The following is a 16,205-nucleotide window of genomic DNA, read 5'->3' as shown; positions in this document are numbered from 1 at the left end:
AAGCTCCAAACATCAATCTAACTTGACAAATATTAACCATGAGGAAGAATTTCTACTACATATTACTAATGTAAATAATCTAAATATCTAGTCCTAAAATATCTACAATATGACTAGAGCTATTTACCTTTATTAGGTCCTGCTACAGTAGATCTAGCTGGATATTTAGAATGAGAAATCTCTGTTTCTGATTTTCTTTGTATAATTATTTGATTTCCAAACCTCTTAGGTCCTAAGTAAAAGACTGTAAATTTCTGCTGAATATCAAGTCCAACTAAAAAGAGAAAAAGGTAAAAAAATGCTCATTTAAGTCATATAAGTCTATAACTGAGACCATTTAATTCTTTTTAAGTCTCTTATATTACTGTAACTCCGTAGTTAAGAAGTCCAGGAAATGAAAATATTTTTAAAATGCTAAAAAATATGACCAACAGAAATTCATACATTTATCTTACTAAAAATAAAAGTCAATGTTCCCATAATAATTGAAATTTAACTATCTTGGATATGTTTATAAATGAACAATATGAATTGGTATCCTGGTTCATGTTGCCTATTCCATATCTAATATGGTGAGACTCTACTTAAAGTTTATTCATATTATTTAAATATATTATTTATATAATATCTTTATTTTTTCTGTATCAACAAAAAGGAAATATTTTTTAATGCTATTATATTTTTTATATTTATATCTTCATTAATTAGCTTACCAAACTCAGAACTAATTAGATTTATGCTAAGATCTTCAGACATAAGAGCTCTCTTTACATCAATCTTTTTAGTCCAATTTCCAGTTTTGAGCAAAGCAGAATCCCTGCAAAATAGTAATGCATAATTTAAATAATGATCCAAATACTAAACAAAATAACATTAATTCCTAAGGGTTGACTATCTCTAAGATAGGTACTCTCTAGTAGTAGAATGAAATTGATTACTAAAAATTACTTTTCTAAAATTCTGAGGAAGGAGAATAAAGAATCAGTGGAGTTGTGGTAACCATAATTTTCTTAATTATTCCTGTTTCCAAGTTGCACTGACTCATTTGAGGCCCACTTGGAATATATAGTTGCTACCAATAACACATGAGCTTGCCCCTAAGTCACTACCATTTTAAAGTGGCTATTTATTTGTAAGAACAACTTCAATAATATCATTAAAATTATTCTGAAATAGTTTGTATTTAATAATATCACAAAAAAAAGCCACCAATTTTATGATTAAATTTAGTTTAGTCTCAGACAGTCCAAGCTATCATTAGATTGAAGAATCACAGAGAACAAAGATTTGTACGATGACATATTCTAAGTGTACCATGGCTAGTTGCAGAGGGCAGTTACCAATGAAAAAAATCTTACTATTTATGTAGTCCCTTTCATACCTTTTTTGGTGACCTTTTGGGAAGGTATCCTTTATTATACTGTCAACCATTAGGAGATTCCCATCTTAGAGTCACTGTCATTCCTGAGCTTACAAGTATGGTAATATAATTAGGAGCATAGGTTCTGGATTAGGAATGCTTAGGTTCAAATTCAGACTTCACTATGAACTAGATATGCCTTGGCAGAAATTACTACTCTTTTTTCTCAATTTACTCCTCCATAAATATGTAGATGATGATAGCTCCTGTTTCATATAAATATTAAATAATTCAATATTTGGAATCTTCTCAGTACTAACAAAGTACTAGCTATATAGCTGGAAATGAAGTCCTTAAGAGTTTTCTATAACATCCTGGAAGAAAATGATAGTTTCTGGAAAGATTATATAATAGCATGCTAGAGAACTAGGTATAGGGTGGGTACCTCCTAGATATATGTCATCTGGTTGCCTGGATTTCACAACTAAGCTACAGTAGTTTGTTAGATTTTAATTTGGAAATAGAAGATACATTTTGAGATGAGCAGGAGAAAAACTATCCAAAAAGTAGAAAGGCCATAAATGACTGGAGAAAAGCAGAAAAATAAGAACAACCTCCTAAAGGTCATCTATTTACTTGTTTCAGATAATGGTGATAGATTTTATACTTTGCTCATTTGAATACTAAATATAAAGATCTAAACAGACCCAATGTTAATACTTCCCTTAAGAGATAAATTTAAAAACTACCCCATTATTGTTTTAGGAAAATGTAATTTAATTGATTCTACAATGATATTTTTTCTTTTATTTTTCAGTAAAAATTTTTATCTACAATATATGCTTAGAAATAAAATCAAATAAAGGTCATAATTACTTACATAATTCTGTGCTTAAAAACCACTTGATTGTCTGCATCACCTATGATTAAGGTAGCATAGTGAGAATCTGGTGCTGTTCTTTTATTTTGTAGCTGTTCAAAGTTCCTTAATATAATGGTCACTAATATTTCAGCGACAGTATCACTGTATCTTGTAATCTTCAAAAGAGGATAGGCATAAGAAATGTTAAAATATAAGCTTACTACTCACACTCAGCTCTAAGTCTAGTATTAGGTAGCTTTATTCCTGAAAAGAATCAAAATAGTTAATAAATAAAATATTTACCTGTTCTACTTCAAGTTCATATTTTGGCAGATACATCACAGCTTCTTTTATTTGGGTTCCAAAAGGGGGGTGTCTATTTAAAATCTAAGCATATTTACATGATTATATTCTTACCATAATACTTAAAACTCTTTCAGTAAAATATTTTTAGAATAGGTTTTAATAACAGTTACTACCCAAAATCTTGGTAAGTTAAAATATGAATATAAAAAAGAAAATAATTTGACAGAAATAAAGATATCAAAATTAGGTTCTAGAATTTAAATAGAATTCAGGTAAGATTAGGAATAAGTGAATACTAAATACCAGTTCAAGTTCCCTTGCATCTGTTTCTTCTATTTTTTTAAAGGAGGTCAAACCTGCATTTACCATGGTATTTGACAATGTTATACCTATGAAAAAGTAATCAAAGGACAATTTTTAAATAATCTACTTAAAATGAAATCTATATCTTAATTATTTAATAACTAATATTAGTAAGAATGTTTTTAAAGATAGAACTTTTTAAAAAAAAAGATTCAAACATCTAACTGCTATTGTTTGGATATGGTTTGAGGGTCCCCCTAAGGTTTGTGCGCTCCAGGCTTGGTCTTAAGTGTGGCAGCACTGAGTGGTAGAACCTATTATTTATTTATTTTATTTTTATTCTTTATTTACTATTATTGAAAACAGAAGAAAAGTTCAAATACAAATAACTGATATAATTTTCTGGTAATTGATTGGGAATGGCCAGAATTGTTACCTTTGTACCTTGTAATTGAGATCACAGCAAAACATTAGTCACAGAAATGAAAGAAACAGCATCACAGTTAGTTACCTAATTACTAAAAGAAAAGTTTACTCTTGGTATGAAAACAAAATTTTAAATTAGAGTATTTTTATTAGATCTCTTATGCATGATTCAATTGATTTCAAAAGGAATCATTTAAGCAGGAACAAATGAAAATCAGATTTTCAAAGTAAGGACAGCACCTTATTTAGGTCTATAAACACATATCTTCCTTAATGGTCTATAATCACAGAATAATTTGCTTAATGGTGAAATACAAAATAAACTGCTGACATTACCAAACTGGCTTTCTGTATGCAGTACCTACCAATTTTTTCTAGCTGTTTGGATACATGCAGAGAGTTTTCCCAAAGTTTGCATCTAAAACATTTAGCTAAAATCAAACTATTCAGCAGTACGGCAAACTTCTTTTCCTGAGCAGCCACAAAATCTGACAACCCTGAAAAAAATTTTTTCAATATTAAATCTAGCACTAATTTACTGGAAAAATATTGAAAACCCACTAATCCTGTAACATACATCTTGTAATTCGTGAGCCATTTCTGAAAATCTTTGAGGTGTCTTGTGTCAAAGCAAAATCTTGTATGGGAATACATCCTAATTGAGCCTGTATAAGACTGAAGGAAAGAAGAAATTTCATTATTTTCTTTTAAAAGCTAGAATCCCACAGTATTTGAAATTATTTTTATTTTATTTTTTTGGGTGCCAGGAATTGAACTCAGGGGCACTCAAGCACTGAGCCACATCCCTCCAGTCCTATTTTGTATTTTATTTAGAGACAGGGCCTTACTGAGTTGCTTAGTGCCTTGCTGTTGTTGAGGCTGGCTTTGAACTCGCAAACCTCCTGCCTCAGTCTCCTGAGCCGCTGGGATTACAGGTGTGCACCACCCTGCCCAGTGGTGTTTGACATTATTGACTGAAGTAGTCCTTCTTAGAATTTTCTATACCTTGATTTCCATGTACTTCATGATTCTATATCTTGCATTATCATTGCAGGTCATTATTGACTTCCTTTTACCAACCCTTAAAAGTTCAGTCATTATTATTTTTTTAACTCTTCTATACTCAATCTCCCGTTCTCTCAAAAACCTCTTTTATTCAACAAAGAAGTAACTGATGGAAAAAACATGGATGAGATGCTTTTAAATAAAGATAAGTAAAACTCCTTGAGAAGATGTCTAGGGATACACAAATGTGGGATATATTAACTACTGCCTGAGTAAAACTACTTTATTTAGTATCAATATTTCTATTAATAAATAGAACACTTTTCAACATCAAACCTCCCTGTTGAAAGTCTTAATACAAGCAGTAATAAGACAGGGATGGGGATGGGAGAGAGAATAGAGATTTGTTCTAGGAGGTACAGAACCATGACAAGATTGCTCTTCACCAGATAAAGCTAGCAGTGACGTTCCGTGATCTTAACTATATATGCTTGTCCTCACACCTTCTGTTGTGGTGGTACCTCTGCCACTAACCAGGGCAGAAGTACATGGCAGTATAATCTTAGTTTACTCTTCCAATTACTATTCCTGTATACAAAATCCCCATTTCTAGCAAGTTATCCACAGGCATATATATATGCATGCCTTTTCTCAGGTTTTTGCTTTTACTTTTTGTGTCTCCCAAAATGCCACTACCATTCAAAAGACATTGATTACATGTATTTTAATAAATTTTTAAAAAAAAAATTTTAGTTAAAAATTTTTTAGTTAAAATTTTTAGGTTAGTTAGTTCACAATACTTTTATTTTACTTATTTATATTTATATGGTGCTAATGATCAAACACAGTGCCTCACACATGCTAGTCAAGTGTTCTACCACTGAGCCACAACCCCAGCCCTACCCATTATTTTTATATGCATGGTTCTCATTCAAGCTAAATTAAAAGCTCTTGATGATGAGAAGCATAAATAAGTATGTTTTCTGTTGTCTACCTTGCCTCAATAAAACATATTTTCAACAAATGTTTGTTGATTAAAAATATCCATAATTCATTTTAATTAAAATCTCAGAATTCTTAGAAATTAATACCATATCTACATTCTGACTCCTTATTTTTATCTAAATGTTTTTATTAAGAAAAGCAAATCTAAAATGTTTAAAAAATAAAAAAAAATCTTCACAAATAATTATATGTTAAGACATTTAAAAAATAATTATTACCAATTTACTTTCATTTCCCTTGTTTTAATTCTCCCTTCCATTGGAAATCTATAAATAAAAACACAAGACAAAACTTTTATTATTTGTTTCCACTATATAAAACCTCTTAAAATTACTTAAAACATATGTAATTTCTGTACCTGATGGTTACCCGATTTGGATCTTTGTTCAAAGTATTCAGTATTTTCTTTTCATTTATCCTTAACTGCACATCTAGAAATTCACTGCAGCTAGATATCATTGCAACCTATAAAATTTAAGTATTTGTCCATTTAATGAAGTACTTTTTTTACTTCTTTTCTCTCATCTTCTTTCTCTGAATATTTTTTTATGCTATCTTGGGTCATCATAGCTTTATTAGATAAGAGTTAAAAACCTACCTTATACATTTTGCTTTTTTAAGAATTTATTCATTTACTATGTCTTATGTACTTACATACATCTGTTATATGTCATGATGATGCGGCATATAATGCTGCTAGACATTAGAACTATACCAATAAGACTGTAAAGATTAACAAAATAAAATTTACAACAATTCAGTGCCCACTGCATAGTAACAGGCACTCAAAAAATGTTGTTTTTGTTACTATCATTACTACTATTATCTGCTCTTCTATAGTTTGCAACTCATTATCCCAATTATTTGGTATTGGAAAGAATGTTTTATATATTAAGAAATTTGGGGGCTGGGGAGATAGCTCAGTCGGTAGAGTGCTTGCCTTGCAAGCACAAGGCCCTGGGTTTGATCCCCAGCACCCAAAAAAAAAAAAAAAAAAAATTAAGAAATTTGGATTCTATAGCCCAGTTCAGATAACTGAGCAAGAATGCTCTGTGCTTTGTTTTCCCACATCTATAAAATGAAACTTACTCTAATTTTCCTATATACTTGTTGAACTCAAGATCAAATGAGTTAATGTTAACATTGGGCATTTTCTATTCCTGATTTCTTTTTAGTAAAAATAATATTTACATGAAAATATTAACCTTTCACCTTTCAACAATTTTTTGCTCATGTGACTCCTTAATAGTAGAATTTTATTATTCAATCTTTAGTATGATCTAATCGGTCAGATATTTAAAAGATATTTAAAATGGAAGTGAATGGTTTAAATTTGGGAATAAGTATTTTCTTTTACAAATCTCTCATTTCCTGGTCATGTCTCCAGTAACGAGAGAAAGGACCAAGGCAGTTCCCACATACCAACAGTATGTCTGTGGTCTGTTAACTCCTGCAACTGCACATTTGCCCCCACTGTTGATATTTTAGCATCACCTATTGTTATTCCCATTTTCTCAATAATCACTTATTTTTTTCTGGGCTAGTACCAATGTTATTCTGTTTCCACCAATATTGCCATTCTCATACAAAAGACTTAGGGAGGGACTGCAAGAACAAGGCACCAAGGCATCATGTTGCAACTCATCATCATTCATGGCACTCACCTAATATGTGATGCTATATTATCTTGGAATTTTTCTTGCATATTACATTTGGTAGATAATATCAAGGTAATCAGCATCAACAGGCAAGTTGGGAGGTAGCTGCCACACCTATTTTTGGCATGTATATAAACTTTCTTAGCTCCCAATAAGAAATACAAAGGAAAATACAATATATTCTAAGGAGGAATATTTAATATCTCATGATCAAAGATATTCTGAGGCATAGCATTATTAGAAATGCTTTTGTCTGTTCATTCATTCTTAAATTATATGAGATATATAAATCAATAGTTTCTTCAATATCACTCTGTTCTCTATCATTATCTATTTATTTTCTAGTGAGAATTAATTACCAGATCAGATAAAGATTCTTTTCCACCGATTGTACAAAATTTCTTCACTGTTTCAAATGTAATATAATACCAAGCCATCAATCTTCCTGCCTCTGTGAGAAAAGATGGAAAAATAAACATACCCCCTATCAGTCAAAATGCCTTATCTTTTCACCAGTTTAACAAATATTTCCTTAATATCTACTCTGTTTCTACAGTGATACCTGGCACAAAAGATGCACCAAAAACTGTACAACACACATCTCTGGGACTTATAGGTTGGCTAGGGAGATGATTACATGTTAAATAGCTAGAGGACAAAATCCAGAGAATGATAATACTTAAATACAAACATAAGAGCAAATTAAACCTAGGAGAATGGTCAGTGTAGAACGGGCTAGTATAGAAAATGGGTCTTGAGCAGGATTTAGAAGTGACTAATGTGCTTTGGCAGCCAAGGAAATAAAGCCAATAAGTTTGGGAAAAAGCAAGAATTGTTTATTGAAAAAGTAAAATTTAAAAGACTAGCTTTAGAATACTGTAATGATAGATATGGCTTAATAGTGATAAGTTTCAGGTCAACTGACTTAGAATTCTTGCTCTTCACTTATTAGGTAGGTGGATAATCATATGCAAGTTACTTAACAGTTTCTTAATGTATTGTGGGATAATAAAAGTACCCTCTTCAGAAATTTGTGAAGAAACTTAAGTGCAATTTTAAAAATACATATATAGTAGTTGGTATAGTGCTTAACATTAATAAATGTTACCTACTTTCATTATTAAGAAATGATGAATGATAGACTAGAGAGACCCACAGAGAGCCTTGAAATGCTATTTAAAGGAGTATACATTTTGGATTTGATTTCTAAAATAACAGAGGGCCACTTAAAATTATCAATAAATAGTTTAATTAAATTGGAATTTCAAAATAAACTCTTCAGAAAATAGAAAAGCAGGTTGGTTGAGGGCAGTGGACGAATGCAGTGGGGGGTAGGTAACTGAGGGAATGAAATTCACTTAAGAAGTTATTAGATTCAAGTATAAATTATCTAAAAGTATTCCAAAGAATTTCAAGCATTGTGAACTTACACAGAAAACAGCTGGGAAGAGGAAGGAGGATGCTGTTTCTCAAGGAAAGGGTCAACATTTATGCAGGGACTACTGGTTTTCCAGAAGAAGGGAATATTTTTGGCATCCCAAAAGAGTTATAGGCATGGAAGACATGGTACAGCAGAGAGAATTAACAATCAGAAGTAGAGAAGTAGCCAAGCCAGTTTAAGAGCCATTTTCTCAATCAGGAGCTTAGAGAACATGTTAAGCCAAAATGTGGGTGATGCAGTGGGTCAAGAAATGGAGTTTCTAAGAGAAGTATTTAGGTATCATGAATATGGTTACCAAGGGAATTAGTATATTAATCTTTAATATTTAAACATTAATATTTAATGTTTAATATTTAAACATTGTTCTCTCATTCTTGATGTTTATAAATTAATGTAAGTATCTCCTTGCTAGAGAAAATGAAAAGTTTTAAGAAAAATCTTGATACTTGCTTGCTTATTAGTAAGGATGAAACTCTTTTAGGTAAGATAGAAAAAATAATCTAGAAAGGAAACCATGAAGAAGAGGAGTCAAAGTTGAAGGAATGGAAAGAAATGAGAAAGATCTGCAAGTAAACAGGAAATACAGAGGCAATTTGCTATCAGTAGAGTTACTGACTGAATGATGAATACTCTCACAGTAACAAATTCAGATTAATTCAATTTAAAGACCACAGAGTTTTCAGGGAGGTCATGGAGGCCATGAGATTGTACCTCTCAGACCTTCTACTGCAAGAAGTGTCATTGACTGATGGTTGCTGTGTTCTGAATTCATCACCATGGAATCCACACCAAGCTCATGTTTTCATGAGATCTTCTCAATGACTGAGCATGGTAGGAAGACTAAGGAAGACCTAGGAAATAAGAAACTTCCCTGATGGACCTTTAACTTGAAGATTCTTCATCAGCTTTGCCAGATGTATTTAGTATTGCAATGGGGGCTAAGACTCTCCCTTCCTCCCTCCTTTCCTTCACAGAAGCAAGATCTATACTCCAATTTAATATAACTCTGAAGCCTCTTAATTACTATCCATATTAAAGGATTAATCCTTCTTAAAATAGGCAAAATCCTGGATATGAACACAAGTTAACAATAAAAATACCTAGATACTTGAATATTATAATCACAAACTCAAAAGCAAAAACTCTAAGAAGAATTATTGGAACATATAAACTAAGAATTGATATACAAAAAAGAAGCTCAAAAGGACAAAAATATTAGTAATATGAAGGAACAAGAACTTGTTAAAAAAAGAACTAATTAGAAATAGTATTGGGCTAGGGATGTGGGGATGTGGCTCAGTGGGTAAGCATCTCTGGGTTCAATCTGAAGGAAGAAAGGAAGGAAGGAAGGAAGGAAGGAAAGAAATACTACATAAGAAATTTCCACCTATATTAATGGCAGGCTAAGTAATTATGAAACAACCCTTCTGATAAAGGTAATTAAAAAAGTTAAATGAAATGTAAGTATCTTCTATAAACATGAAGGAACTAACAAAATATATATCTAGGAGGGGCTTAAACTAAACAGGTAAAATAAAAATTCATAGGTTTTAGTTCTAAAAATTAAAATTTATATGTCTTAGGTAGAGTTAATTAATTGCATTTTTAACACAGTAGCACACTCAGTTGATTTTGACTGCAAGTAGTAAACCTAATCACATTTAAAGAAACATCCTACTGTGTGACAGGAATATTTTCAGTTCTAAGGTTAGATTGTGTTTTTGGTGTTTAATGATTAATTCAATATGGAATAACCGAGGAATGAAAAAGAAACCAAAGGTATCCAATATTTTATCTTAGGCTTAGCAAAAATGCTAATGAGAATAATAGGCAAACAATATTTTTCCAGCCATGAACAAAAGAGTCCAACAACTCCTGTTACAGTAAAATATTTTTAAATTCATTATTGCATTTGATCATCATGACAACCCAATAAAGTAGAAAGGACATGTAGTAGATTCCTGTTTTTTAGATAAATAAACCAAGGCTCAGTTAGCATAAGGTCACAGCTAGTAAGAAATAGTACTGGCACTGACATCTAGGTATTTGAAACCAAAAATCTATGTTCGCCCCATTTCACAATATTCTAAATCACATGAATTCTTTTCTTCCTCATTTTCACTGGGCTTTGTAATTGTACCTAATAGTGTGATTCACTGTTACAGATTTATACATACACATGATGTAATAGTATCATTAGGCCAATATCATTAAATGCCAAAATCAAGTTTTAAGTCATATATGTAAGTGAAGATTTACTTCATTTTACTTGAAATTGAGGATCAATTTTTGCATCAAAGGTGAGAAACTAGGATCAAAACTATAATTTTAAATTAATTTACATAATGGTTATAGCTACAGCTGTGAAGGTAAATTATATTTTCAAAGAAAGGAACATAAACTGAGAATAAAGATCTAAGGCCTAAAACTTTAAGATCATAGTAAGCAGAAAGGTAACCAAAGAGAGATTGATTAAAAAAGCAAAAGGAGAACCAAAATAGAATTTTAAGAAGAAAAAATTAATCAAGTAGTATTCACTGATGACTGAAAAAGAAGATATGCTATATAGGTCACATATTAGATATATTAAAAGACAGAAGGTATTGTGTAAGATTCAAGAAGTACCACAGGGAAAAAATTGATAGTGGAATAAGATTCTTCATGAGAGTGAAAATATCTAAGAATAGATGAAGAAGTTACATTAGTAATTCTCATGCTCCCTCTAATGAGATACCCTAAAATACACAGAAACTAATTCTCACAAACAAAATTAGACTTGTCAAAATAAGGACCAGAAAACAAGGGGGAAAATGCTATTAATTTAGGCCTGAGTTAGGACAGTAAGTTATTTTTAAAATTCAACTTTATGTTAAATACTAATAAAACATGACATAAAATTGTTAATTTCTACAATGTGGTTATAAAAATGTAAAAAATGCATTAAAAATGGAAGGATATGTGCCAAATGTTAAAAAGATTTTAAAACAAAAACTTTTCTATACTTACCACCTTTTATATAGTTAAATACCTTTTCTTAAAAGGATTAATTAGAAAAATGAAGTTGATCTTTCCCCCCAAATGCTTCTAATCATGAGGGCTAAAAATTATGAAATATTTTTTTCTTTCTTCTATTCTACTATAAATAAAACTAAACAAAAAAGGGGGGGGAGAATTGGCAGGGCTTAGGACACTCTCCCCCAAAATATGACATCATATTTCAAGCTAAAGGAATTTGAGAAGCAGTATGTCCAAGAAGGACTTCCTAATCTTCCCACAAAGCAGGTCATAGACCTCTCATGCAACAGTTGGCCTCCCTACACTTGGAGGAAAACAGCACTCTATCTCTGAAGAGAAAGGAGAAAGGAATCTGAATGTGGAGGCCTTCCTAAGTTTCCCCCAGTTTATCATGCTTAGTTCATATTCCCTTTGTCCTATTATATTTTTCTATGACTTTCTATTCTTCATCAAACTTAGCATAAAAACATTCAGGTTTAACCTCTTCTTTGGGTCTTCATTTCCTTATGATGGCTTCCATTAGATAAATTTGTATGTTTCTCTTTTGTTTATCTCTTTCATTACAAGGGCCCTAGCTAATGGGTAGAAAGAAAAGATACTTTTCCTGCTCTTCAAGAGCCTAACCAATCAGATAATTAATGCATGCATAATTAAAAACTGGCAAAAATATCTACAATAGTTATACAAGGTATGAAGCAACCCAAAGATTCAAGCATTTCAAATCTTCTGTGAAAAGTCACCAGAATCAGTGAAGATATAGTCTCTCTATCAAAAAGATGCTCTAGACTTTCATAAAGAGTACTCATGTAAATTTATTATACCCTACAGCTATTAATAATGATACTCTATTGGGAATGGTTATTACAATTCAGTTTTATCATCATCTAAATTTTAGTACAAAAAATTTAAATTCAGGCTTAAGTAAGCAATTATTAAAAGTAGTAACAATTTTCAAAGGAAAGTTACCTGTTGGTTTGAAATTTACATCTTCATTCATTTTTATCAAGTCAAGAGATGATAAATCATTCAGATTCCTCAAACACAATTCTGTTAAATTATGGAAAATACATTTTTAATTTTAGTAAAATAAGAGAGTAAGACAAAATAGAAGTTATTAAATATACTAAATTTGTGTTATAGTGTAATTGTTCCGGGAACAACTGTATTCCTTATTTAAGCAGTAAGAAAAAACAATTAAAATTAAGAAACCAAATAACATGCTAAAAAGATTTTCTAATAGCAACAATAACACAAATATTAAAAATAACATTCAATAAGTGATAAAATAACATTTACCATTTGGAGCATTTAAAATGATATACATGTGCTACCTTATTTAATTCCCAAAATAACTCAATAAGGTATGCATCAATATTATTTCCATATACAGGTTAGGAGACATAAGAATAGAATCTAAGTAACTAGCTCCAGGTGTAAGTAACTGCTTTGTTAGCTGTCTTCCATTATGGCAGTGGTTTTCTTTTCCTTTTGTTTCTTCTTTAAACTTCCATTAAAGATATATATGCATAAATTACAGAAAGTCAAATAGTTCTACAAAGTTTGTTTCTTTCCCCACCTCCCCATTTGCCACTTCCTTGAGGCAACCACTTAAATCTGTTTTGCCTGATGCTTTTAGTATTTACTTTGATTTTTCTGTAAATTCCACTGTTGCTACCTGGAAGGAATCTCTGAATAGGAAGCAATACTAGTTTATGCTAATTGATAGGGATTACTAGACCACTACTAATTGCAGTCTGCTGCTTATATTTCTCACTCTGTCCCATGCTACAGCTCAGAAGTGAGGTAGTTCAGAGCAGAGTGAACATGACAACCTGTTCAATTACAAGACAGTCAATACATTATTCAGCAAACCCTCAGAGAGCTACATTCAGTTATCTTAAGAAAGGTCTTATTGATAGGTACCAAACCGCTCTGGGGAGCAAAAAACTCAGAGTAATCAAATTATGGGTCTCTATGGACAATGTACCACATTGGCAAGGTGGGAGATGGCCACTCAAGACAGTTGTAGCTGGGGGAAATACAGAATGAGTCTGAGGAGTGGTTAAAGCAGCAGAGAGAATGGGTTGGGACAGAGGGTGGAAGACACAGTAGTCAGTGGTCACTCCCTCTGTGAGGAACAAGACCAGATGTAGACAGTGTGGAAAGGATCCAAGTCTGAGAGTGCTGGGACAGAGGGTGGCACTCTCATGCCTCCCCCTCTTGGTGAGGAACTTGCTGGTTTGACTCACATGAGGTATCCTGAGTGTATGGTTCGGTCTGGACATTTGCCAGGCCACATTGACCATGCCACCATGCATGCAACTAAGGGTCTCTGTTAGTGTGTACATGCTCAGAAAGAAGTGTCTTTAAACCAAATATCTCAGCTAGGATGAAATTTAATTTGTCTTAAAAAAAAAAAGGTTCATAATAATTACACATAATAGTGGCATTCATTGTGACATATCCATACATGTACTTAACATAATTTGGTCAGTTTTGTTCCCTAGTACCATCCCGTGTGCTTCCCTTCTCCCTCCCCTTGAACCCCTTCCTTTACAACACCAGTCCCCCTTTTATTTTCATTAGCTCTCTTTTCTTCTCTCCTTTTTGCTCTCTAGCTTGTGCACATGAATAAAAACATATGACCCTTTGACTTTCTAAATTTGGCTTTAACATGCTGCTCTAGAGAAAGTTTTAACTGGCATTTTTTTTTTCTTTTCTCATTTCCTCTATTCTACCTTCTATTTTTTTTTATTTTGTTACTTTTCACTTCTTTACTTTTATTTTAATTATTTTAAATTTTAGTTATGTGATAGGATTTTCCTCTTTATTCTTCTACTGTCTCATTTTTCCCTTTTTAGTTTACCCTATAATTTTAGCCCCATTCGTTTCTGTAGTTATTGGTGTTATAGTTATTGTTATTTCTAATTGATGCTTACTGTTTTTATACATCTGCTTTGTTTTTATGTGTATTACAGTTACTAGTTTTCTTTCTTCTGAGTGGAGCAAGATAACAAGTCTAGCACTTCAAACAGGTTGGGTGGGTGCCCTGTACAACCTTAGCACAGTTGAGAAGAAATGCACTTTGTTCTAGTCAACTAGTCCCACCTGAACTTAGGCAGATACTTCAATTTTAAGAACAAAGGAGATTAATGTCCCCCCTGATAACCCAGTCGCAAGTATACATATAGTGCTATGTGGGCCCAAAGTTCTGTTCCTGGATACTAGATTCCTTAGCAAGGATAATAGACCCCATAGCAAGGGCAGAGAGAAATAACACAACCGTTGTGGACACTGCAACTATGAGTGATCACAGCACAGGCACTACCATACCCTGGCACACAACACATTGTAGGCAAGAAAAAAGTTTATATGAGAAAAGTTTATAGCTATGAGTGTATACATTTAAAAAAAGAAAAAACAAAAAAGAAAAAAATTGAGATATCACTGATAAATAACCTAATGATACATCTTAAGGTCCCAGAAAAACAACAAGGAAAACCTGAAATCAGTAGAAAGAAAAAATAAAAACCAGAGCAAAAATTAATGAAATAGAAACTGAAAGAATACAACAGATTACTGAAAGAAAAAATTGGTTCTTTGATAAACAAGAATGACAACTCAAGAAAGAAAGAGGCCCAAATAAATAAAATTAGAGACAAACAGGGGATATTACATCAGATACTACTGAAATCTGTATGATTGTTAAGGACTATTTTTAAAAATCATACTCTGATAAAATGAAAAATATAGAAGAAATGGACAACAGTCTAGCAAAACTGAACCAAGAGGATATTAAAAACCTAAATAGATCATTACAAACAATGAGATTTAATTTCCCAGCAAAGAAAAGTCCAGGAATGGACAGATTCATTGCTAAAATTTACCAAACTTTTAATGAAGAACTGACACCAGTGTTCCTCAAACTATTCCATGACATAGAAAGGGAAGGAACTGTTCCAAATTCCTCCTATAAAGTAATATTACCCTCCTACCAATAACTGAAAATAGCACAACAAAATATAAAACTGTAGAACCAATACCCTTGATGATCATAAATGCAAAAATCCTCAACAAAATATTTGCAAATCAAAGTCAGAAACATATTTAAAAAATCATACACCATGATAAAGTTGATTTGATTCCAGGGATACAATGAAAGCTTTACATACACAAATCAATGAATGCAACACAAGACAAAATCATGAACAAAAATCACATGATATCTTAACAGATGCTGAAAAAGCCTTTGATACAATTCAACATCACTTAATGATAAAAAGACATAAAGAAACTAGGTATAGAAGGATCACACCTCAACATTTTAAAGACGATATATACAATGAACCTGCAGCCAATATCATACTGAATGGGGAAAAAATGAAAGCATTTCCTCTAAAATAGGAACAAGACTCTCATCATTCCTATTGAAATTCTAGCCAGAGCAAAAAGGCAAGAGAAAGAAATAAGAATCATACAGGGAGGAAAGGAAGAAGTCCTTTGCAGATGATATGATTTTATCCTTAGAAGACCCTGAAGAACCCACCAAAAGACTATTAGAACTGAGAAATGAATTCAGCAAAGTAGCAGGATACAAAATCAACATTCAAATATCTTTAGTTTTTCTATATACCAATAACAAACTCACTGAGAAAGAAGTCAGGAAAACAATAAACAAACAAACAATAAAACTAGGAATAAACCTAACCAAGGAGGTGAAAGACCTCACCAGTAAACATGTGAAATTAATGAAAGAAATCCAAGAAGACACTAAAAGGTGGCAGGCCGGGGGGAACCCCTATGTTTCTGGATTGGGAGATTCCC

General features: G+C 32.0%; 1 protein-coding gene across 1 annotated transcript in view; it reads right to left on the bottom strand.

Moving 5' to 3' along the window:
* Positions 1–16,205, bottom strand: part of Hfm1 (helicase for meiosis 1) — an 87,225-nt gene that overhangs the window by 31,933 nt on the left and 39,087 nt on the right. The window contains exons 19-29 of the mRNA XM_047564451.1: positions 12,348–12,428; positions 7,285–7,376; positions 5,626–5,732; positions 5,486–5,533; positions 3,835–3,932; positions 3,623–3,754; positions 2,832–2,917; positions 2,526–2,609; positions 2,241–2,398; positions 714–817; positions 128–274 (exon numbers count right to left, since the gene is read on the bottom strand). Of these exons, the coding sequence (XP_047420407.1) occupies positions 128–274; positions 714–817; positions 2,241–2,398; positions 2,526–2,609; positions 2,832–2,917; positions 3,623–3,754; positions 3,835–3,932; positions 5,486–5,533; positions 5,626–5,732; positions 7,285–7,376; positions 12,348–12,428 (1,137 nt within the window). The remainder of the gene's footprint in view (positions 1–127; positions 275–713; positions 818–2,240; positions 2,399–2,525; positions 2,610–2,831; positions 2,918–3,622; positions 3,755–3,834; positions 3,933–5,485; positions 5,534–5,625; positions 5,733–7,284; positions 7,377–12,347; positions 12,429–16,205) is intronic.

The sequence above is a fragment of the Sciurus carolinensis genome, chromosome 1 (assembly GCF_902686445.1).
Source record: "Sciurus carolinensis chromosome 1, mSciCar1.2, whole genome shotgun sequence".
In the NCBI taxonomy this organism is placed as follows: Eukaryota; Metazoa; Chordata; class Mammalia; order Rodentia; family Sciuridae; genus Sciurus; species Sciurus carolinensis.
Note: the sequence above shows the minus strand (reverse complement) of the source record. Positions and strands in the feature narration are given on the sequence as shown.